General features: G+C 42.5%; 1 protein-coding gene, 1 long non-coding RNA gene and 2 other non-coding genes across 5 annotated transcripts; all 4 read right to left on the bottom strand.

The window, feature by feature from the left end:
* Window positions 1-1146: 1146 nt before the first annotated feature.
* LOC113958509 lies at window positions 1147-3561 on the bottom strand. The gene is made up of 5 exons (XR_003531540.1): window positions 3233-3561; window positions 2604-2627; window positions 2036-2111; window positions 1719-1773; window positions 1147-1319 (listed from the first exon to the last, which is right to left on the bottom strand). It is a non-coding gene; the product is annotated as an uncharacterized LOC113958509 (long non-coding RNA).
* On the bottom strand, window positions 1392-1464 carry LOC113958574. Its single transcript, XR_003531561.1, has one exon. It is a non-coding gene; the product is annotated as a small nucleolar RNA SNORD65 (small nucleolar RNA).
* LOC113958570 lies at window positions 2259-2332 on the bottom strand. The gene has a single exon (XR_003531557.1). It is a non-coding gene; the product is annotated as a small nucleolar RNA SNORD49 (small nucleolar RNA).
* Window positions 3562-5117: 1556 nt separating the features above from the next.
* On the bottom strand, window positions 5118-25107 carry NCBP3 (nuclear cap binding subunit 3). Of its 2 annotated transcripts, none has more exons than XM_027666803.1 (13): window positions 21604-21780; window positions 19952-20017; window positions 19061-19166; window positions 18024-18149; window positions 15628-15756; window positions 13498-13571; window positions 12514-12622; window positions 11660-11759; window positions 11226-11332; window positions 9887-10172; window positions 8914-9071; window positions 7615-7779; window positions 5118-7084 (listed from the first exon to the last, which is right to left on the bottom strand). In XM_027666803.1, the coding sequence occupies exons 1-13, from the start codon at window positions 21754-21756 to the stop codon at window positions 6849-6851; spliced, it is 1815 nt and encodes a 604-aa protein (XP_027522604.1). In that variant the 5' UTR covers window positions 21757-21780; the 3' UTR covers window positions 5118-6848. The 2 variants fall into 2 exon arrangements, with proteins under 2 accessions (XP_027522604.1, XP_027522605.1); XM_027666804.1 differs by lacking the exon at window positions 21604-21780 and adding an exon at window positions 24875-25107 and having other exon boundaries at window positions 5134-7084.
* Between the last annotated feature and the right edge of the window lie 31 nt (window positions 25108-25138).

Raw genomic sequence — 25138 nt, 5'->3', positions numbered from 1 at the left:
AATCCAAGTTTTACATACTCCATTACCCAGACTGAATGTTTTTATTAAACCCTGTATGTGTTACAGTCATGATTCTGGGAAAAATCCAGAATAATTTACCTGCACATTATAGCATCAGGCACCCTATTGCTTTCTGACATTTCTCTGAAAACCTGTTTTTCAGAGTGCTTAACTCTTGACTTTTCAGTAAGAGTAACCTCTGTGAAATCCTGCATTCTACATGTTTTACACCCCAGACAGCAGAGCCCACCTGTGCTACTGGAGGGACAGGGACACTGCTCTGTGATGCCATGAGGGCAGCACCAAGTCACAGCATCATCATCTAGTCAGGAAATAATTAAAACAGACTCAGGTCTTTACCTGAACTACACAGGGAAGTGCAATCACAGCTTGGGCAGTCCCTGAAGTCTCACCTGCAATCCAGGGCTGGAATAACATTTATGTTCTGCTGTCACTTCTTTCTTTGTCCCACCCTAAGATCACACCTACTGCTTTTATGGGCCAGAAATCCCTGGGTGAAACCATATCCCTGCTTTTACTTTTATGACAACCTGATCTTTTCACTTTAGTTACTACAGCAAAAATATTGCTCATCACATTTTGATTGAAAACTACCATTCTGTTTTGTTGGCTGTCCTGAATGGCTTTTTTCCCCAGCCATTCTTCCAGCAGAACTTCCACCACTTTCAAACCAGGTAACAAGATACCTTCTACCTGGAGCTGCACAGCTGACACTGCTGTTCACCTTCTTGGCACAGAATGAGCACATGCTCATGAGGTATTAGTTAACTTATGATGCTTAATTTAAAGTTTGAGGCCAAAATAATGAAGAGACAGCGAGCCTGGAAACAAGCTACAGAAATAGCTGCATTTGCTCTTCTTGCTAAGTATTTAAGGGCTACTCTGTCCAGTAATTACAGCAGCACTACTAGTATCACTTGTTCAAACTGTTTAAAACAAGTTAATTACCAAACAAATACAAAATGCTTACACAGCTAAACCCCACTGACATTATCTGCAGTAAGTACATCTTCTTTATCATATTATAGCAAATTATAGGAGTGCCCAGTGTGTTTATTAAAAACGTGCTGTGTAATGAAAAAGTCATTCCTTAACACAGTAAAGTGATGAAAACAGACCCAGTGGTTTTTTTTGAAAGAGATCACTTTAATGTTTGTGTAATCAGAACAGTGTAACCATTGTCATTTCTCAGCACCTTCAGACAGAAAACCACGTTGTGTCTACAAACACCAGTCCCCAAGCTCACGTGGTTTGTTGGATTCCTTCCTCCCCAGAGCAGCTGTTTGCACCATCACCACCTGTAACAGAGCAGCAGGGTTAAGGTAACCACTCCACACCATTATTAATTCATTTGTTCATGCAGGAGATATCATCAGAAAACCTTTGCTCACCACCAGTCAATCTGCCGGTAATTCCAGCAATTTTTGGTTCGTTTCATCACATGATATCTTTGGGTAAATTGATACGTTTCTGGCAGAAGCAACACCTTTGTCTCTTTGCTCTACATAGTGATGTCAGCAAAACTGCACCACAGGAGAGCTGCTCTTACACCTCTACTGCCTCTATTTTAGTCTAAGAAAGTGGGTTTTTTGGCCTAGAACTTCATTAATTATACATTTAGAGCTAAGAATATGCAGAAACAGGTTCCTGAGACTGCAGCCATGTTAAACTAAGAGCACACTGACCATTAAACTCACCCAGGAGACTCTCCTGCTCTGCTGTCTCACCACCTTCCATAGGGCTTGTGAAGAGCTGTAACATCAATGGATGGACATAAGTAACAACCAGCACATGGCAGCCAGACCTGCAAGCTATACCTACATGCAGAGTTATCAAGAAACAAGTAATAAGTATCAGGCTTTAAACTGTAAAGAAGAGATGAGGGAAAGCAGATTGAGTCAAGCTGACAAAACACATCTATCGAGTTCCTTACAGCCTATGAAGCTCATTCATTCTCAAATTATATTTCCCCTGGCATAAAGCTCTATGTGTTCCAGTGAAATTCAGTTCTTACCTTCAGATTTGGGCCATCCCAGAAGAACAACCTGGCCCCATCCTGTTGTGTCACATCTACCTGGAAGGACCAGGCTCTGCAGGTCAAGTGGAACAGAGGGACACACAAAGCTTGGTTAAACGTTTCAAGAGCGCTTTTCACAGACAGCAAGCATAAATAAAAGTTGCCTGATTAGTTTCAGAAGACAGATTTCTGTAACTCGAACTGCACGTCTGTAGCTGTATTTCAGACAGTAAGAAGGGTATCGTCAGTTCTCGCATCTGACGGCACTTCCTATTCAGGGTTATCATCATCAACAGCCAGCAGCTTCTAAATCCCAGCCTTTACAAAACAGCGCCTGTTTTATCTTAAACGGTTGCACAATTTCCCCTTTGTGTATAAGAGTCTTGAACTCTTTAACTTGTGAGTACAAGCAATCAGTTTTAATGAGTTTTTATTTAGCTTGCTTTAAGATGTAATTGTTAAAGATTGTTTTCGACTAACAGTCCCACGTTGTGTCATTAGCATTAAGTAAAGGCCTAGAACTTAACAGCTTGTGCACTTTAATAGAAAAAAAAAATTAACTTACTCTTTACTTCAAGTCATCTTCCTGCTGTGGGGATAAAAGAGAAGTATTATTAGAATACTTTTCAGCAGTAATTTTAGATTTTAAGCATAAAGTTGGTTTATACAGGAAGAAAAAAAAGTAAAACCCACCACCAAAACCAGACCCTCATGACCAACACTCTGCTTTCAATTCCAGCCGTGTTTCTGTTGCTAATAATCACCGAAATATTTACATCAGGAAGGTTGTAGTAGTCGACAATCCTCTCAAAATTGTTTTTAGTCAGGAAATTTAGAACTACCTAAATTTAGAATAGTATATAAATGCAGCTTGCCAGAGTGCATTCACCACTAGGACAATATTCAAAAATTGAAATTGTAGACATTCCAATTCTGAGTTTGTAATGTCTGTTGTGCAGAAAGGGTCTGGCACATCGAAGAACAAATAAAAAGAGAGACTTATTTCCTGAAACAGCGCCATAAAAATCCACAGAAGGCACCGACTGCTGCGCACCCACCACAGCAGCGTTACCCGCAGAGCCCTCACGGAGCTCCGGGCAGTGATTTCCAGCCCCTCCCCGCCGCCCGGCGGTACCTCACACACACACAGTGTCTTCCCAAGGCCCCGACCAGGCCAAGTACCTCCTGACTTACCGAGAAGGCGCATCCGCAGCCCCGGCGTGTCCCGGACCCGGTGTCGCCTCCATGGCCGCCTGAACAAACAGCGGCCTCAGGCGCCACGCTCCCCCCCCCCCTCCCCAATGGTCCGGCCCAGCCCACGCGGCCCAGCGAGGCACGGCGGCCGCCACCACCGCAGAGAGCGGGGAGGGGGGCCCTCCCTTCAGCCTGCTCAATGTTAAGGGCGCCTCGACCTACACGCCGGACCACCGCCTCCCCGCTGCCCGCCCAGCCGGCCCCGACCTGGGCCCCGAGCCCGCGCTGGAGGTCACGCGCAGCGACCTCCATCCGCCAAGCGCACAGATCGAAAGGGCGGGAAGAATCCAAGCGGGTGCTTATAAAGGCTTGGGACGTACCACCCCGCGGCGGGGGGGGCGGACTGGGCCACTCCTGCAGGCAGGCGGGGGTGCGCCGAGGCTTCCATTTCCTTCCGCGGGGCCAGGAGGCAACGTGGCGGGAGGAGCCCTGGGGTCCCCTCGGCCTCTAAAACCCGGCTTTAGGCACCACCTCAGCCCGGGTGAGAGCTGCAGAGCGCGTTCAGCACGAGTGGGCAGGGACCCGGCCAGGCACAGCCCCACGTGGGGCAGCCAAGGCAGCACCAGGACTGGAGAGGTCACAGTGATTCCAGACAACTTTTAATTTAGAACAGAACGGCTGTTAAAATAAAAGTTCCATTCTCTTCACCTTATGTCATCTTAAACTGAAAATAAGGGGGTTTTGCTTTCCTTTTCCCTGTCAGGCACATCCCAACACCTTAGAAACAAACACAAAACCACCCCCTGTTAAAGTCTATCAACACCATGTGTTCGTTCTGCCTGAAGAACTATTTATCAAAAAAACAAAACAAAATCCTCCTACAAGAAGGACTACTGTGCTCCTATAATTAAAATTCAGACCAGTTTTTCCTCCGAGACACAGATCATCCAGCAAGAGCCAAAGCCAAGATTCTCCTTGCAATTTTCAACATAAGTTCATTTTAGTAAACTGCACAGGTACCTCAGTGTCAGAACATTAATTTCTGCATCAAATTCTTGTAGGTGATTAATGTTTGAGAATTCAGTGAAAAATCAAGAACATGTTAGGTAAAGGCAAAACAGCTGAGCACAAAGAGGACTTAGAACACAATTCTCTTTGCAATCTCTTCCCAGATCAAATAGATTTAACTCAAAATGTTGAGGAAAAAGCATTCGCTGAAGAGTCAGTGCTCATTTTTTAATTATCAAATCCCAGCAGCTCTTGTTCACGTAACTAAGGTAGACCAAAGCTGGAAAGAATTCCTGGTATCAGCAAACACTTTTCAAAGCTCCTTAGTACATCATCAAAATGCAAACACTCAATTACAAAACCCTCTCTGTAGGTTCCCTCAACAGTAAACCCCTATTTTACAAACCTTCAACAGTAAACCTCTATTTTTCTTGCAGCTAAGCTACTGTGGTCTCAATAGCACATATAACTCCCCAAATCATGAATACAATAGACCTGAATAATACAGAGGCACTTTTAAGGCACTGTTTAGGACAACCTGGAAGGCAGAACTGGTGTTCAAGGTGCCTCTTTCTCAACAAAAGGCCTGTGCCTACATGGCTGTTCTTTGATTTCACACATCTCTTAGTTCAGATCTTTTCTATCAGATTCTCTATTCCCATTCCCAGTTAATTTATCCTTCACCAGGCCCAAGTTATGAGTATTTAGATGGAAACATAGTGGGGCACAAACCAGCTGCTGATCTTGAAAGACCTGCAAGGGTTCCCATCAAGGCAGAAGCCTGACTTTACAGACCAGTGGTATGATTCCCATCTACCACCTCCTTTCAGGAAAAGGAAAGGTCACAATGGCTTTAAAGTAGTAACACAACACAAGGTTTACTGGCAAAAAGACACTGGTTAAATAAACTTTATCAGGATCTTGAGAAATGGGGATGGTATAGGTATGGTTCCCTTGGAAAGCTTTGGGAGGGATATTAATGAAAGCACACGTTTAAAATGAGTTATTACAGTGATCAGACATTGCAGTCATTTACTCTCAACAGTACTTTTATGAGACATTTATATATTCAATAATTAAATATAAAATCAAGGATGAGTGTCACAAAACAAGGAAATAGTAAGGCTTGAAGCCTGGTCAGCCCCCAGATTGCCCTTCTAGTCACTGTACCTTTCATTTTGCCTTTCATTTTACATGCTGCTATTCTCACACATAAAGCAGTAAGAAAAGTTAATTGCAGATTCCTTGCTGAAACCTCAAACCTACTTCGACTTAGTACAAAAAAAGGGGGGAAAAAAAAGAGAAAACATTTGTTAAAAAGCAGGAACTGTAGGAGATATTCATAGACATTTTTGGACTGACAGAACCAAGGAAATAGGGACAATGCAAACAAATTTTCAGACTATCAAAATGTAGCAGACAATGTTTTTGCTACCTGTTGTTTACCTGAATGGGATGTGCTGCATTATTCCTCACTTAGAATTACTGGCAACCAAAATAAATGCCCACAGGCAACAAGAAAAAAATGGCAGATGGACACTGATCAAACCCTTCTCCTACCTAGGAAGGGAAAATGTGCAGGTAAAAAAGCTGAATGTAACAAGTCAACCATGTCCACACCCACATGTACTACACAGGAAGAACATTCAAAAGTATTGACATGAGACAGTGATCCTACAGTTTTCCTTTTCTCTTTCAGTTATATATATATATAGACAAACAGCACATAGGAGAACACCACTAGAGTTTTCACCGTGGCCAACAGGAAAATTCTCACAAATATAAAAATGTATGCTTTCCAACTGTTAAGAGTGCTGCAGAACATAATCCAGGTGAAATAGAAGAAATATAATTTCTCATCATGTAAAAACAACAATGAAAAACCAACCCCCTGGGGATTTACACAATTCTCAAACATCCAACTTTGCAGTCCTGAACATCTCAATCCCTACTACAGCAGGACGTGGTATCACCAAAATAAATGAGAATTCCTTGAGAGTGGCCATACCACTGGGATACATGAAATTTAACTGTACTAAAATATTATTTAACTTGGATTTACATTCAGTGTTTTGGAGGAAGGGAATGTGATAATCCCTTCATGCTTTATCCTTGCTGGCTGCCCACCCAGGAAGCATTTTTGTTATTACTTCAAGAGGAAAGGAAAGGTGCTGGTAAGAGCCAGAAGGGCAAGGCAATGATCTTGATCATGAGCCCTGTTCTTTGGATGAAGTGTGTAAAACATTTTGTTAAAAGCCTCCATGATGAAAATACTAAGAACAAAAAGGTCTCATTAAAAATACAGGGCATTTCTGCCTCTTCTTTTAAGTTCAGAGCTCGGGGGAAAGTGTTTTGCTAGAATTAACTACAGGTTTGCTGTAATAAACATATATGACAACGCCCTACATAACACAGGGCCAACCACAGACTCCAGACAAATGTGATTGCTTTAGGTTTCAAGTGGTTTATGCATCTCTTTTTGTATAAAAGGAACAGAGACACTTCTGGGACCTTCACTGCAGAGTCTTTGCCAGTGTCCAGCTTTTGGGCAAAGGAAATCTTGCCACACTGCAGAGTCACAATCTTGAGGATGAGGACGTGAAACCCATCATGATTCAGAGTCTGAGCCAGAACTGCTCTCTCGGCTGATTTCGATTTGTAGGGATGGTAAATTATCCAACCGACTCTTTTTTTGCCGAGACTGTTCCTTTTCCTTAATGAGAGCCCCCCAAACCCGCTGGAGCTCGGAATCCTCCTCCTCTGGAGACGCCACAGAGTTTTCAGGTTTATCTGAAGTCTTTTCTTGTGTCTTCGGAGCAGACCCCAATCGGGTCCATAAATTACCTGATCAGATGAAAAACAAACATTTTAAAAAACAAGCAAACAAACAAACCAGGACTAAGGAATTCTGGATGAGTCAAGGAATCAAATCTTAAATTCACTGCATCCCTTTAAACCCCTCATACTCCTTCCACCTTAATGTCTGCCATGGAACTGATTCTGCTTTGAAGCAGGAGTTGAAATCAAACCACAGGAGGCTCAGGGCAGTCCTGTTCACTGTTGCCCATTTGCAGAGAATTCTACACACAGCACTGAAGTGCCACTGCATTCATTACACTTGTTTTACTGCCCTGTTTTGACCACAGTTTTAAAGTGGTCCTTGACTTTTCAGCATACCTCTATAAAAATACTGCTCAGAAACATTCCCAGCTCCTACCTACAAGTATTTAGATTTCAAAGCTCTGAACAAACACTTGCCAATTTATAAATTGAATTTCACTCAGCTGAACCTCCTTCATGACTTTCTGCTGGAATCTCTCTCATACTCCAGAATCAAAGGAATTGCATTATTACACTTTCTCCACAGAACTAACCTGATTTCTTCTCTCTGGTGTCAGAGTAGAGGCCTTTCACATCTTGTTTGGGGATTCCTAACCTGCTGTGGACATCTGAGATTGGTTCCCGACGAGGAGCAGAGGTACTACTTGGAGGTTTAGTTTCTGGAGAATGTGGCCTTTTTCCCAGTCTTTGCCGCACATCTAGGGATGATTTCAGTGATTAAAATGACCAAAAAAATCATGTTGCATTTACTCCAGCTCTGCCAGCTGATTTTATGCTTGTTCACAATTTGTACAACTTAAAAACACAGCATTTGTCTAGTTTCATCTTTTCTACGGTCTTTTCACTTAAGTCTTTCGTAATCAGATTTCAGTCCTGGCAATGTCTGCAATACAATTCATCCAGATTTCATTTCATTTTTGGCAATAAATTTGACACTTTATGTTTTCAGGTTGTGCTCTGTCCAAAAGATCAGAAAACTAAAGTTATTCCATGGCTTCCTGCATTTCTGCTTTAGCAGCACAGCAAGATAAGAGATAAGATTCCATGAAAATAAGTATATATTCAGTAATTCTTTTCAGATAACAGATACCTTGCTTTAGAATTCTAATACTTCTTGATATTTTGCAGAACAAAATGAAAACCAGAATATAAGAATCCTAAATATATTGACACTTAGCCTTTGATTTGAATCTTGCATTCTGAAGTTTGGTTTAGCCAAATGTTCCTTGTCTCACAGAGGGTTCAAACAAAAATATGCAGGCAAAGGGAATTACAGAACTTTTGTGCCAATTTGTCAGAGGTCCAAAATAGGTAGAAGGGGTAAAATATACTAACAAAACTTTGACATTACACTGATACAAAAGCATATCTTTCCTTTATCAGTCAGATAACCCTCTGAATATTAAGTATGTCAGACGTAGCTGAAATCATACACACTTGAGTCAAAAAAACAAAAGGCAAGTAAGCTCAGAAATAAACCCTGCCAAGTGAAAGAACATCCATATTAATGTAATACATGTTCTTTAGATAAGTGTAGTTAGTGTTTCACACTGGATTTTGTGCATGACCTTCCCTCTGTGCTGTGTTTGAGTTGTACAGAATCTCTGCCTCAAGCAAATCACAAGAGACTGAGTGAGGGGGAATAGACACAAGCAAAGAAAATGGATAAAAATCAACATCACTAAATAAGCTTTCACTACAATGTATTTCATTTTTCCCCAAAGCAATCCCCAACCAAATCTCTGAGTGTGGAAAGACTGTATGAATGCAGAGCTTGTTATTTCCAGTGGAGCACAGATGTGAAATGAATATATAAAGGAGCTGAAAATTACCTGATTTTACAGTGCTGTTTGGCTGACGTGGCCCAGTGCTATTCTGACGTTTCTCTTCTAACAGTAGTCTCACATCTGCAACTTTCTCTAATGATCCTTTGCTGCCAATCCTGTTTTTGATGTTACTGGTTGCTATGCTATCTGCTCGCATGGAATTCCTACAAAACAGATTTAACGTCCCTTAAATTAAATGACATTGGTACAGTTCTTAAGTCTCTTTGTACATGAGATTACATCACAGAAAAAAAAATAGTATCAGGATTTTTCTACTGAGAAACAGAGGTAAAAACATTGCTTAGATGAGCACATGTTCCAGTCAGAATCCTGAATTTAACAATAATCCCATCAATACTTCTGTATCCATTTCAAGGCAGGTATTGAGTTTGTCTCCTTAAGGCTGTGCCTCTGGGTCATAATTGAGCACAGATGAGCAGCCTCAAAATTGTTCAAGGCCTTGACATTATTACAAAGTATAACCATACTACTGAAGGGACACATTAAAGTTCTTTAATAATCTATAACATAGTTTTAATTATATAACCTATAATTTTGATTAATAAGCCCATAATGAGCATAAATTCCTTTTTGTCATCAACACTTAAGGATTATTTTTCTTTCTGAGAAGAGAGGAAGGGGTGAAGGGAAAAGAGAAGAGTTATTTCTCCCTGGCCTAGCTATGAAGTGCATGAAGTTCATTGTGCTTGTTTGCATAAATTTCTATTGATTCTACTTCAAGTTTCATTATTATCAATGAGCAGAATTCATAGATCTGCAAAAGAAGCTGTATTTAAAATCATGTTAATTTTATTAAAACCCTGTTTCTGGATTAGTTTTTAAAATACCTACTACAAAATTACATTAAGGATTGAAAAAGCATCTTCAACAGCTTGTCTTCAAGCTTTGACACCTCTGCCACCGATTAAAATCTGGAATGCCTTTTCACTGCTAGTTTTAAAGAGCACGAAACCCTTACCTAATATTTTTCAGCTGTGACTCCACCTCGTCTGCATACATTGTCATTTTCATGCTTTTTTTGGGAGAGGGTGTTGATATCATTTTCAGTTCAAGATCATAGTCCATCTCATCCGAGTCAGACCCGCTGGCGCTCGACCGTCGGGCTGCGCTGCGCTCCCGGGACTGCCTGAAGGCCTGCAGCTCATCCCGGTACTCCACCACCACTCTGTCATCTTCATCCATATCCTGATCCTCCTCCTCCTCTTCCTCCTCCTCTATAGGCTCTTCAGGAACGTTTACTAAGCCTGTAGCGAGGCAAACCCATTCTGATAAACTGAATTTTCTCATCCATGTAAAGTACTTCAAAACCGAGACACGAAGAAAACCCACCTCGCTGTAAGGAGTGGTCCCTGACAAAAGAGTCTTTGTAATTCTCCAAGGCTAAAGAGAGGGAATATTTTGCAAAATATTCTAAGTGGAATCGATATTACAGAACAGCCTAAGTGGAAGGAAACTGCCACAGGACAAAAATGTCCCTGGTGTTCAGTACCTCAGAGGCCTGTCCAGGAACAAAGCTGGGCAGAGTAACTAAAACTGCCTCTTGTAGAAGGTGCAGTTCTTACTTCCTTAACTAAGCACAACAATTCCTGTGATCTTGCAGGGCTTAATGTGCCAACTGCTGGCTCTGCAATAATCCTTTCAAGTCCTGTAAGCAGCAATGCCAAAAAGAAGGCATGTATCTTTATTATGAATTCATCACAGACTCTGATTTAAATATAAACAACTTCAATTTAGTCATCAGCAGTGTGCAGGCATCTTTTCAGAAAGCAGTACACTACCAACACATAAAATCTGCCATGAGATTTGATACAGCCATGGCTGTATTTTAACAGGCCAATCATATGAAAATTTGACACTGTCTCATGCCAGATTTTTATATGAATTATCTTTCTACCTTAGGGAGTAGATGAAGATATTCAAACCTAATTAACAGAATTTTCTAATCTTTTTTGTTCTATATCTCGAGATTGCTTTCTCATAGAGCAGAAGAATTGATTAAGCAAGTACAACAAATTGCCCAGAATTTTGAAGAAGTCATCCCTTCTTTTTCCCCTTGATGCTCCAAGTCCCCACATCCTAAATTTGTAAAATAAAAATCTCACATAAAGAGCAGCAGCTATTTTGGTAAGCAACGAGCAGCACAGAGTCTCTGCCTCAGTCATTCCCTGCAAACTCTTAAATGCGATTCAGATTTTTATTTTATTTTTTTAGAAAACTACCACCCAGCACAGGGGGGATCAGGTGAGGTTCTGCTCAAGGCCCTCTCCTTCCAGGGCTGTCCCACTGGGACCAGTTACCTGAGTGACGGTGTTTATATGGAGGAGTCAAGCCAACATCATCCCCAATCAGTGTCCTTTTCTTTATCACATCCCGATGGATTCGGCGGGAATGGTACCTTCGTTTCCTGAAACACCACAAAAAGAATGACATTCCTGTCACAGAAAGGGCACAATGACTGAGCTACACTGAGTCCTGGATTAAGCATATGCAGTTGTCACCTACATATATTTATGTCAGAGATCTGTTCTGAATGTTTTAAATATAAACCTTCTTCGCTTTCATGCAAAAGTACTTCCCTTGCAAATTCAAAGTCACATTTATTTACACGTAAATAAACTGAACTATTTTTTACTACATAAACTGAATAGAAAGAAAATTCACAAATTAAAACCATTTTAGAGTATCTTGTCCAATTACCTGCAATGTTCCAATTCCTCTGTCCAACACTCACCAAGAATTGCTAAGAATTCCTTTCATGCCTCCATAATTGGGATTGCCATATTTCATGTAGTACTGGCTCCGCCTTGCAGCTCCCAGCTCTTTTTTGTCATCTGAAAAAAACCATCAATTATAGGAATTTTTCCCTCTTAGAATATCTCTTGCAGCACAGCATAAAAATAAATAACCACCCAAACACAGAGAGTGAAAGTAAGGCTGAGTGCATCTTACAATCAGCATTACTTCACCCTCCTTCATGAAGGATTCAGTTTTGCTGACACCTCTGAAATTTCTCCTACCACCACAGTTTTATTTGTGTCTGGAAACTTAATTCCAGGGAGACTGAGTTTCTACATATCAGCTTAACAGAGCATTACATCCCCCTGTCACTGCTGGAGGCTCTACTTACCTTACTCACCACCTTGCCTTTCTTTATGGATGTGTCACTTCCTGCACGGTCCAGAAATTATATGGGTTTTCATTTTACTCATAAATATAATTTAATATCTTAACTGTATTTAGCAATAATTTCCACTAATACCTCATCAGCATCTCAAGTTATATCCATATTTATAAAATGTGAAATTTACCTCTGTGGAAAAGGGCATCATAAAACCTATTCCACAGTATTGGGAAGAATGCCCTGAGCCCAAGGTAAAGCTTCCAGTAGAATGATTTTCATACAACTTGAACTGGATTTAATTCACACATTAAATGTGGATTTATTGTAAAATCTTAACACCTGTTGGTTAGCAAAAAACTAACAGTTTTGCAAACACAGAGTAGGTACTTTGAGTCATTAATCAGTCAACAAATAAAACTACAACAAGCAATTAATTCACTGTGCTTGTTAAGCTGGTCATTTACCTTTAGTAGCAAATCTCATGAATAGCTTGTTTCCTTTAGCCAGTTTATTGGCAGGGCGAAGATCATTACGCAGGAGAGAATCCTCTTCTACTTGGGAGAGGGCATCCAACTTTGGGGGCAAAAAAGGTATTTTGGACTCAAAAATAAAATTACTGTTGAACGAAAATGGATTGCTTGCAGAGAAGCAATCAACTGATTATTAAGAGAGTTACTTTTCAACTTATGTTCAAGGTGAATTTTTAACATAAATTGCCCTGAAAATTTAAAACATTTCCTTCTCTTGCTTCATAACTTTATCTCAGATTATTTAATCCAGTAATCGTCAAGTGACAATTGTCAAGTGACATATTACTGACTGAAATGCAGAAAATAAATAGCACAACTTGGACACTGAAAAAATGGATTTTTTTTTGCTTGTTTCCTATCTAAATGGCTTTACTACGAGGTTCTCATGCCCTCACACAATGACTAAAAAGCTTTCTTTTTCATTTATAGCTGCTTTACAGAAACTAAAATTCAGACTTCTGTGATGTATGAGTGTTCACTGAGCCATTCCTAAAGAAAATACTAATCACACCTATTATATACTCAGTCAGTGAAGATTAAATTACTTACAGGACATCAATGTGTATGCTGATTCCCACAGATCTATGGACAGCCTAAATCCCATTTGTCTCTTTAAGCACTGCCTTCACTGCTGAAAGGTCATTGCCTTCCATCACTGTTCTTACATTGCCTCCTCTCAGCAGAAAAGAGCAGCCAGACTCGCTCTCACACACTGGATGCTTCAAAATCTGCCTTCACAAAACACTCTTCCATTGGTGTTATCACCAACAGCACACCTGCACCTCCCCTCATTCCCCATCTCATTTACTTTGATGACTGTGAATTGCAAACTTATATGGTTAAACCTGCAATGCTGTGAAAACTTTACACCAGGGAGAGCAAAACTTTCCTGTGTTTTCACTCCCCTTCTGTACTGACCTCCACGTCACTTGGATTGTCATCCTCAACCTCGCCTTCTTCTGTCTCGTCATCAGAGCTTTCCTCCTGTTTTTCTAAGACAAATTATGGGGAAAAAACAAACAAACTCCATTTTAGTGTGTCAGCCCCGTTTGATTATGATTGCCTGCATCCTCTGAAATCAACCTGAAGGTGTTTTCCTTTCTCCTCTGCAGCCTAGAGAATCATCAAACCAGCAAATGCCTACGGACACGAGAAGCACTCGTGAGCACAGAAAGCAAACTAGAGAGTCCCTGTGCAGAGAACTGCCTGCAGCACACATGGATTATTAATTTAATTCTCTGAAAGCAAATGAAACTGCACTGCATTTTCAGGGTATGGCAGAGATCAGCAAAGCCACGATGCTGAAAGGCACATAAAAGCCCATTTCCTTCAGTCTCCCTTTCAAATGCCACAAGTACCTGCGAGTATCCAATACTAACAGTGAAAACCAGGTTATTAATCAAGAGCTTAGAGGTTTCTGAGAGAGAAGGGGTGAAAAAAACAACCTTAGTGACTTAATTTTGATGTGAAATAACTAAGAGTGCATGCTTCCAGAACTACTAAAATTGTGAGATGTTTGCACAGATTTTTGGGTTTCTTTTTTGCTCAGAGTCATAGAGGGTTTTTTATTTAAAAAAAAAAAAAGTAGTGAATATGGACAGCTATCAACATATAGCAATACCACTTGCAAAGATCTGAAAGTACTTCACAGACATCAGACTAAAAAAACCCCCCTCTTTTATACCTCAGAGTTCCTTATACCTCATCCAACAATAGACTTGAAAACCTAAAATAGAGAGCAGCAGCTGTTCAGAAGATCCTGAAAATATTCCCAAGTGAAAAGAGGAACACTTTTAAAAGAGCACAATTAACCAGACTGAAACCAAACTACCCAAATTCAAACCTGAATAATTAAGGTTCATCAGGGACAGTACTCATGTACTTTTCCTCTCCACAAATTAGAAGCTTCTCATGCTTCTCACAGTAAAGATTGGTCTCTTGCTTCCCTAAATGTCTAAATAGTCCTCAAATTCCTATCCTAAAAACAGGAATGTAACCAAGCCAGACTGCTCCAGTGCATCTGTATGCATCTCACACCTTAAGATGTAATTGAACAGTCTGTACTTTATCTAATATCCCACTTTTCCAGATGAGCAGGAGCAATTTAGATGACAGTTTTTATTTTCAGATGTGGTGTGATGATAACGTAATGTGTAATTTGCAACAAACAAGAATAAATATATATATTCATGCTCCACTTAAGCAAGACAGTGCCTAGTCTCCAAAACCTTCATAGCAAGTCTTACTTGAAGCATTATCAACATCTGCCCAAAAATTAAAGTCACATGGATGGTTGAGGAGCCACTGCATTGTGGAGAAAACAAGAAAAGGGGGTGAGTTAGAAGGATCCACTTGGACCCACAACAATGTCTCACACCAGCCTAAGAGCAAGAGAGTCCTCGGGTAGCAAAAGGCTGATTTTACCTTACACACACAAAAGTAAAATAAATTTACAGTTCAGGCATTCAGGTACCAGATTTATCATGACACTGAGATGTACTTTTGCTGCTTTGCTCTTTTGTAACCAATCTTTCAGTGCTTCTTTCTTAAAAGTATAATGGCCAAATTTAGAGAAGATCCACAGGGTGGTGAAGTGCTACACTGTCACGTTGGTGTGAAGGATGTACTTAAAGGATGGTGGTGTATCAAAAAAGCAATCAACTGTGGCATTTCAAAAATAGGACATTTTTTCACACCTGCTTTTTCCACACTTGGAATCCATCCTTTTACTGCCTTTGTACATCACACAGACTTATTTCTGTGCAACACACACCACTATAAATACCAGATCTGAGTACGACCCTGCATCCAACATGTTCAGCATCGACTGAATTACTGCTTTTGGTCCAGTTCCAACCCACCTTTTAAGAAGCAGCTTCTTCAAAAGGTTTCCAAGATGAAAGCCTTTTTTAAAGTGGCAGAATACATTTACCTGAAACTATATGATAGAAGCTCCTTCAGTAATTTAGATTATGCAGTACCCCAGCATAAGTTTAAAGTTTCATTGATTTAATGAGATGATGTCTATATATGCATATCTCCATCTACCTTTCTTGGTTTTTTCAGCTGTCTTCTCTTCATTGTTTTCTCTGGTCTTTGTTTTCTCCTGATCAGGCAAGGAACTCATATTTATTAGAGCCCGTGTTGCTGTTACTTCATCAAGCCAGACCACGTTACCTGTGACAGATATAAACACACACAGAACCCAAATGCAGTCTGTGTAATCCAGCAGCCACATTCCCTGCCCCACTGCAGGGTAATTGCTGACAGAAGCTCAGAAACACTTTTCTCTGGTGACCTGACAGAAGAGGCAGCAGATGCACCTCTTGCAGGGAAAGTCATATTCTTTAACATACTCAATAAGCTGGACAACATGGAATTTTCAAGCATATTACAAAACACAACAACTGATGAAAACCAAAATCACTGATATGCACAACCACAGATATTAGAGGCTTCCTGAGCACAGAGATCAGGGTACTGAATGGGCTCAGTGTACTCATGAATGTGTTACCACACAAATGTGATTAAGGGAGCAGCAGGGGGGAGGAACTGAAGCCTCGATTTTTTTTTTTCCCTTTGGCAACTTCACAGAACCTTGGACTTTACTGTGGAATTCTGTTAATCTTTTCCAAAAAGCAGGGAAATAGGGGAAAATAAGAGAATCTGCTCAGGCCCTTTGCACAGATTATCGTGTACACAAGTCAACATGATTCAGTATGTGCCTTGTACCTGTCTTAAGTACCAACAGACAGTACTAAAATGTAACCTATTGGGCCAATTAAAAGCATTTCATAGATGAAGTTGAAGTTGAAAGAGCTAAAACTGCTTAGAAACAGATCTTGAACAAAAGCTTTCTGCACGGATGCACTTGGTGCAAATACAGCAACAAATGTGATTTACTGCTCTGCTGTTAAGCAGAGTGTAATCAGATATCAAGAAAACTACAGAGTGACCCAAAATAAAAGATTCTCTTCAATTACTCAGACAAGATTTATAAGGTGAAGAACACACAGATACTAACTGCAATGAGTAGTTAATAACTTCTCTTTTTTTTTTTTTTTGGCCTGCCTCTTCTCCTCATCTGCAAATTTTCAAAGCCTTTATCATTTAACATTCATCAGTTTGAAACACAGCACACTGTGGAAGTGCACCTTTGCAGTAAGTCACCTTGAGATGTAATTCAGTCGGGAACATCAAAGTTTTTGCCATGCTGTGATGCAAATCTATGCTGAAAAGACAAAGCCTTTATCTTTTCATCAACTGTAGCTGGCATGCTAACTCAGATACAGCATGAAAATTAATCACTACAAAGATGTGTTCTAAGCATAACTGGGTAAAGTATTGTTACAACTCTGAAGTTTGCATTTTTTGGACTGGAAGTTCACTCTGGTTCCAGGTTAAATTTACTCATGTAGCATTTAAGAAAAAGGAAAGAGACAATCTTAAAAATGCAGCCTTGGATGCAGAGTTAAGCTGTGCACTTCCAAGCTTAGGCATCCCCATAGATCCAACTAGCAGCTCTTTACTGCAATTGTCCACTCAGGGTTTATTTGGTTTCAAATCTCCTATCAGCTTGTGCCAGTACATCAAGCTGTCACACACAGTGACTTCAAAGTTATCAGTGTTTTGGAGAATACCATATATTTTGTCTTGCATTTGAACATAACTCCTCCAGGGTCATTCCAGGGAAACCCTGCTGCTAATTCTCAGGTCTCAGCCACGCTTGTCAATAAAACAGTTTCCAGCAATCCACTGGAAAACCTGCACTGGCTCCTAATTCTTTTTATATGATTTCAGTTACAGGATTTCTAGCTACGTGACAATCCTTCCAGTTCCATGATCCCAACTGTAGCTCTTGTACAGCCTTCATTGTCACTGAAGAAAGCACAGCTGTTAACCACAACCCCCTTTTATCTTGCTGGCAATCTCCCTGCAGGCTCACTCCCCAAAACAGCCCTCGCCATGTGCAGGTACATTCCTTTTCCAATCTATGTAAATCACATGCAGCTGCCATCTCCTTCCACCCACCAACTTCTCCTCGAGCCTGCCCTACACAAATATGGCAACAAGTCTCTTCCTTCAGAGCACAGAACCATCCCAACCTGCCCAACTGCACAGCTCAATCACCTTCTCTCAGATCTGCCATTTACGTCAAGACGGAAGCAGAACGTAATTTCAGACCTTTCACTTTTTCCACTTCGAGAGCTGTAAGTTATTCTGTGCTGTCTCTTTCCAATAATAGATACTCAATCAGATAGTGGGTTTGATTTTCACCATGTTATTAATTCTTTCCTTCTACATCTCTTCTGACTAAGGCAGACAGGGAAACGGAGACAGGCAAAGATCTGTGACTCTGAAAGCCACTGAGACATCTGAGGTGCAGCTACGACCAGGATGAGAAAAAACAGCAGGAATTACAGACAAATACTCTGTTTACTTACATGATGTGTCATCCAACCACTCGATATGAGCAGGAGGATACTCTTTGAAATAGGCAAAGATGTCCTGTGTACTCATCTCATCCACTCCACAAATGTAAATTGTGTCTAGTCTCACTTTAGGGATTGCTACAAAGAGGAAGAGAAACAAAACTGATACTTATTCTGAGCTTTTGTATTAGTAACATATGGGTTTACAAAGCAAAACATTTTAAAGGGAAGCTACTTGATGTTTGATGTGCCGTTCTAAATACGGTAACTTGATTTATTCTTCCAACCAATGCAAAATTTTAATAAATTGAGCATTAAAAGAGGTTACATTACAAGCATTGGTAGATGCAGGGACTGCACAGCAATCAAACTGCCTTAAAAAGATATTTTTCTCCTTGAATACTAACAAAGTGTTATCATGAAGTATGATAGAGCCAGAACACTAACAAGGCAGTGCACAAAGCACTTCCATGACCTGATGGAGAGCTGTAACAGGCCACAGCTTAGCACGTCCAAGCTGCCAGCTGGAAAAAAAGCCTGGAGAACTAACTGGGTGCCAAAAGCACCAATCTGTTGTGCTCACATCTCCTGGCTGATCTGCCCATATCCCAGCTTGCCATCAGTGCAGCTTCACTGAGGGTACAGCACAGAGTCTGATCCCCCTGTGCACAGGACACGGAGTCCTCCACGTGTACACACACAGAGCTCCAGGGCTGGTCTTCCAAAGAATTTAAAGATTCTTAAAGCAGCACTGATCCAGGAGATGAATCCTGGACATGTAGCACTAGGTGCTGTTGCCAGGTAGTAAATAAGGCACACAAAAAAATGCCCTCTTCTTTCTGGGGTTGGTAAAACAAGGAGTGAACTGAAAACTGTCAAGTGGGTTAAAAAATAGCGAAATTAAAATGACAAGGTGGGGAAAAAAACCAAAGTGATTTCTTTTGGCAAGACCTCTGGGAAAGCAGGAAATATAGGATAAATCAAGTAAAGATACTGTGAGGAAGTAAACAAAGGGATCTTTTCTCCTTGACTTTTGGATGAACTCGTACCTTTCTTCATCATGTCCCGATCCAGCGCCACATTCCTTTGGGCGAGATTCACCTCAGCTCGAAAATGAAAGCGTTTTGCTCTTTGTTCCTTCTTCTCAATTGCTTCCTGCAAAATACAAAACAATGCAGTCAAAACAGGAATCACAGCAGCACCCTCCACAAATTGCACTGAAGGACCAGATACTTAAAATCTACCAGCCAGCAACAACCTGTATGAATAATTTCATTAATTATGAAGAGACCCGTGAGTTTCGGAATGTAGGACTAATTCAGTAAAACATTTCTGTGCCACAGAATAGTTTTAATGTAGGTCCAGCAACAAAAGGGGAATCAAGATGCATGGAAAGCAAGGCCTCTTGGACAATGCTCAGACTCCATGATGGAACAGTAACATTACCCACTCCTCCCTAACAAAATGTAAAAAGGCTGTGCTCAAAGAGAAAAAAAAAAATCTCCTTTAAAAGAAGTATTTCCACCACAGGAAAAATTAATCTTTTAACATTATAAAGGTTTTTCCCTATCTGTTTTTTAAATATATACAAAAATGTAAAGTTGTCTCTCTGAACATGAATTTAAAAGCTGGCTATAGAGATTTTATTTAGACTGGCAACTCAGGCTCCTTTTACGTAGCTCATGAGCAACAGCCTGTGTGGATCTTGTGCAATTTTGGAAACTGAGAAGCTCCTTGTTCCACAGATTTTATTAGGAAGCATTATAGGTATTGGATCTTAGTAACTGAAGTCAGATTTGGAACATAAACTGTGATTCATGCCAGCTATCTGAGCAGGAGGCAAAGCCTTTGTGCATGTTGAAGAAGAAAGAAATGAAATGGTTCCTCCCTTCCAGCAGCAAAAATGAAAACATGTTCAAGAGCCATAGCACAAAGATTACCTTGGAGGTTACATCTATTCCAGTAATGAAACTTCCAGCTTTGTTTTCATATCTCCTACTAGTGTCCTGAAACAAAGCAAAACGCTGATGAAATCTCAATGAACCCCGAAAGCAACACACTTGTTATACTGAAAAAAACCTGACCATGAGAAATACATCCTCTTTTCCTTGATCCAAGCTACATCCCTGGACAGACAGGCACACAAGCAAGAACCTTCTCTGATGTCAGTGAAAGCAGAAGTACATGAACTGAACCAAAAACTTCCTTTATAAGGATTCTTTCCTTTGACAAAATTTAGTAGCCATGTCACCTGCTGCCAAAGTTTTTACTTTCTCTCAGCAATACAGGGGAAATCATCAAATATCTTTCCTAAATAAGATTTGCACAGTTTTGGTTTTGGGTATAATTTCCTTGTAAAACACAAACAGATTTAGCAACGATACCCGACTCCTGAAGCGCCAGTTTGCAGCTTTTAGTCTCAAACATTCAGAACACGAAGCCACATCTGTAAGTTTTTATTCCTAACCATTATTTCAAACCCAACTTCTGAATAACGAGGTGAAACATTACTGGATAAAAATGGAAAACGATAGGGGGAAAAAAATTACAAGTTTCCCATCCATCAGACAGGACTGCTGAATTCAGAGATGTACTAAATCCCACAGCCCCTGCACCAGTGATCCCATTCTGTCCCCTCCATTGCTTGCATATGTACAAATGGCACCTCTTCACTCTGACACACTCAGGATCATCACCCAGCAAGAGTTTGTGGAGCCTTTTTTAGGAGTAAACGTGTTATTTGCACTTGTGCTGCAATAATTATTTTGGCTGAAGGACCATTTTTAGCTGCAAGTTAGTCTCAGTTTAGAAATACCAGAAAACACACTCCAACCACTTTTCTTAGTAAGAGCATCGAAGTTTGCCAAATGTTTAGAGTTACTAGAAAAAGTAAGGCGAAATAAATGTTATTTTTAAAGTTGAAAACCCCCACTGTCTGAGCTTGACTCATGGAGCACGAGGAAGCACAGAAGGGTGCTGTCTCGGGCCACATGTTCGGTAGGAGCACAAGCACGTTGGCAGACCAGCTAATTAAAGATTAGTTTCTAAAGCAATTTCCAAGAAGTTTGGAGAGCAAAAGACTACTTAAGGTTTCAGAACAGCGACCCATTTTTCGCTAGTGAACCTAATCCTACTAAAACTTGTACAGAAACAACTCGCAAGAACGAAAAAGTGAACAAAACAAACAAACCAGAAAGGAAACCCTCAAACCCCGCTGATCAGAGCCCACAGTCCCAGTGGCTCCAGCCCAGCTCTCCCGCGGTCAGTCCCTGTTCCCTGCTCCAGGTATTGCCCGTGTTCCCTCTGCACTCTCTCTCCCACCCACAGAGTCCTCTGCACTCCTCACCTGCACCCCAAACCTCTTTCTCCACCGCCTCCTTTATTCCTCTCCTTCCCACGCACATCCCGCCCGTTTCCCCTTAGGACTCGTCCCCACGCTCCCCTCGGACACCCCCCAATGTCCCCCCTGCCCTCCCTCCCGCCCCCGCCCCGTGTCCCCGCTTTCCCCACCAGTGCCCCCCTCAGACGCCCTCACAGACCGCTCACCCCCACCCCGGGCGCTGCCCCCCTGCCCACACCTCGCGCCCCTCACCGGGATGAGCTCCCGCAGCGAGCGCCTCACGGGGATGGTCTCCAGCTCGCCCTCCTCCACCTCCATGGGCTCGGGCTCCGCGCCGCGCGGCTCCGCCGTGGCCGCGCTCGCCTCCGCCTTCACCGAGATCCGCAGGCCCCGCACGGCCGCCATGGCTCCGCCGGGCCCGCCCTCAGCGCGGCCAGCGAGACGAGCGCGCCGAGGCACAGAGCGGCGGGGCGGGCGGGGCGAGCGCCGCGGGAGCGGCACCGAGCGCCGGGGCGGGCGGAGCGCAGCGGCACCGGGCGGAACGGTGCGGGGACGGAGCGGGGACGGAGCGGGAACGGTGCGGGAACGGTGCTGGGACGGAGCGGGGACGGAGCGGCACCGGGCGCTGCGGGGCGGGCGGAGCGTCGCCCGCAGCCCAACGCGCCTCGAGCCCGGCGGCCCTCGAGCCCGGGGCACCCCCAACCCGTCGCACCCCAACGGTGCCCAGCGCGCTCCGAACCCGGCGGACCCGCAGCCCGGGGCACCCCCGGGGCCCGCGGAAGACGGAGCCCGTTCGAGGCCAAAGGGTTCAGGGTAGAGAACGACCACAGGTCCGGGGAGGGTGGCACCGCCATGTCCCCGCGTACCCCCATCCCCGAGGAAAGGCACACGGTGAGGGGAGAAACACACAGCCAGGCGGGGGTTCACAGCCCTGATCTAAATCCCTACGTGTACTAGTGTAGGAAGCAGAGATTCCTGCAAAGATTTGTATTTTTTTTTAACTATCTGAGCTTTTACAAGGTTCAATTTTCCCCTCCGCTCCATACTAGTGGAATTTTACACCTCTGATAAAATCAAACTAATTCCCAGCTCGCAGTTCTCCAAAGTGTTGTGTCCCATTGTGCTGGGCCTCAGTCATTCTCTTCCTCACCTTGTCCCAAGGTGTTCAGGCTGTTCCAGGAGAGGCCTGTGGCCTAAATAAACCACATGGTTTTATCTGTTCCCATGAGACAAGTTCTTCATTTCCCAAATCACAGTAATCAGCTCCATCCCCTTGCACACAGCAGACCAGACCCCTGTCCTAGCTGAGGGTTTGCTCCTGCCTTGGCATCATTATTTCCCCATCCCTGGCTTGAGACCACAACTGACAGGCTCCACAGCCACATCTCATCATCATTGCGAATTATCATCACACACAGCCAATTCCATTAAGAATTCCAAATATTCCTCCAGCTGCAGGACCCTTCCCTCCTGTTCAGGCTGCTCCATTTCTTAATTCTGCACATTTTCCAAACAAAATCCCACTAGTCCATCCCTTACATTACGTCACTTTCCCTCTGAACTGACGGTACTTCCCAAATTTTGACTTTGTTACGCAGAAATTTTCCTGCTGGCAGCATAAAAGCTCCTCCCTACACAAAATCTAATAGCTCATTCCACTCATCACTCACTCCAAGATTATTTTTAAGTCTCTGCAGGGCTTTTTATGCAATAGCTCATGTCACCTGCTGACATCACACAGCAGCACCTGGCAGGAACCTCTGACACAGGTGATACTTCCAAGCCAGGTGTGAAGAGTTCTGGCAGAGGCCACACACACATAAGGGGAACGAAGAACAGGAGTAAACAGGACACAGACACCTCCTGTGAGCAGCTGAGTCTGAACTAATTGCAAGAGGAAACGCATTTCTATGGTAGAAACTCTACTTCTTCAGATCATGGGGAAAAGGAACCAAAAGATGGAACTTCTCCTCCTTTAGCTTTAGTTTTATAAGTAGGATGGAGTATTGCCATGTGATCTAGACCCGATTTACAAAGCCAAACCCTTCAAGGAATGGTTGGGGCTGGGTTCCATGACTCCAGGTCACTTTGCACTGCTGTCAGCAGAGAGCAGATGAAGCCTCTGGCTCACCCAGGTGTTTCCTTATTTTATTTTAACGTCCCCGAATGTCACCTCAGAGAGAATGTTGCTGTACTACAGCACTTGACACTTGGCAGCATTTTGAGGCTCAGTCGTTGAACTCAGCAAGAGACTTTCTACTGATTAACTGTGGCTTTAGACTGGCTGCCAAAATTTTAGAGCTTCTTAGGAAAAAATAAGCTCTAGTAATTGGTAGGGTCAATAAAATCAGGAGAGGAAAACCAAACCTGGATACCAAGAGGGCTTTTACTGCCAGGTGGGTGAATGAAACGTTTTCACAAGATTTTACAACTTCTTTCAGAATCTTGTTATTAACAGTGAATTCTTTAGAATTACAAGTGATTTGGTTTTATTTCTCTGAGACTGTGCCTCAGAGCTCTGTTTTTCTCTCACATTCCTCTCGGGCAATGCCTCTGCCTCTGAAAGTTCACCTGAACTCAAAATGCTCATTTTTTTCCAAACCTGTAGGAAGCAGGTTTGGGCAGAAGGGCTCTACCTTATTGTAGCCTTTGTGCAGCAAGGGTGGGTTAAGGGTAATAAACTACTGAAGGGTTCAGTGGTTAAATATGGGAGGGAAAAGGAATTTGGAAAAGGCTACCAGTCTTTATCAGAAACGCTAAGAAAAGGCTGTTACAAATAATGAAGGTCAGAAAGTGACTGTAGAAGGGAAGCTGTTGATGCCCCATCCCTGAAAGTGTTCAAGGCCAGGTTGGATGGAGCTCTGAGCAACCTGGTCTAGTGGAAAGGGTCCCTGCCCATGGCAGGAGGGCAGAACGGGATGATCTTTGAGGTCTTTTCCAACCCAAACCATTCTGTGATTCTATGAAATCATTCCAGTATAAAAACACAAGAAAGAGCGATTTAGGGTAGGAGCGTTGTTCGTTTACGGGTTTTGACCACCAGAGGGAGCTCCTGCAACAGGATTCCGAAAGTGAGAGAAAACCAAACCTGATGGAAAACTCCGCTAATTCCTGTAATTTTGGGGTTCGGCTGAAAGCGGGAGATTGGGGTACACGGATGGGGACTGGAAAGGCGGAAAGAGAAAGAACAGACTGTGGGTCCTCAGTCAAAAAAAGACTTTTTTGCCGAGGTCTGGCAGGAATCAGAGAAAGGGTGAATTTTGCCCTGGTAAAAAAGTCCTGATTGGTTCCTTTGTTTGTTTGTTTGAAGCCTGTGAACACTGAACAGAACGGACACGTGTTCTTGTGGATTTGATTTAACTCTCTTGGTGCCCTGGGCTCTTAACAAGAATCTGCAGCTTTTCAAAGCTGTGAAGAACCCAGGCATGGAAGTGTGTGTGCTATTTCTGCAGCTGGCTCCCAAACCCCACACATCACCAGGGAAACTGGGACTCTGGCTTCGGAATAGATTACGACTTCCTACCTACAGTCCATCTGGAGAGGGAACAGGATCAGCAGAGGAAGGATGTTCATTTGTGAAACCATCGGATAAGCTGAAATTAAGCACCTGGTGTTTTCTTATGGATTTGATGAACCACAGGCTCCCACCTGTAAGACAGAATATTTTTCTCACTGGGATGTTGTGAGGGTTAATACAACCCTGGTTACCTGACACGGTGCCAAAGTCCCATCCTCCAGGAGACAGTTACAGGGCTCCAAAGTGCCCTACAAGAAAGCAAGATGCTGT

This window comes from Corapipo altera, unplaced genomic scaffold (genome assembly GCF_003945725.1).
Source record: "Corapipo altera isolate COAL_440 unplaced genomic scaffold, ASM394572v1 181, whole genome shotgun sequence".
Classification (NCBI taxonomy): Eukaryota; Metazoa; Chordata; class Aves; order Passeriformes; family Pipridae; genus Corapipo; species Corapipo altera.
Note: the sequence above shows the minus strand (reverse complement) of the source record. Positions and strands in the feature narration are given on the sequence as shown.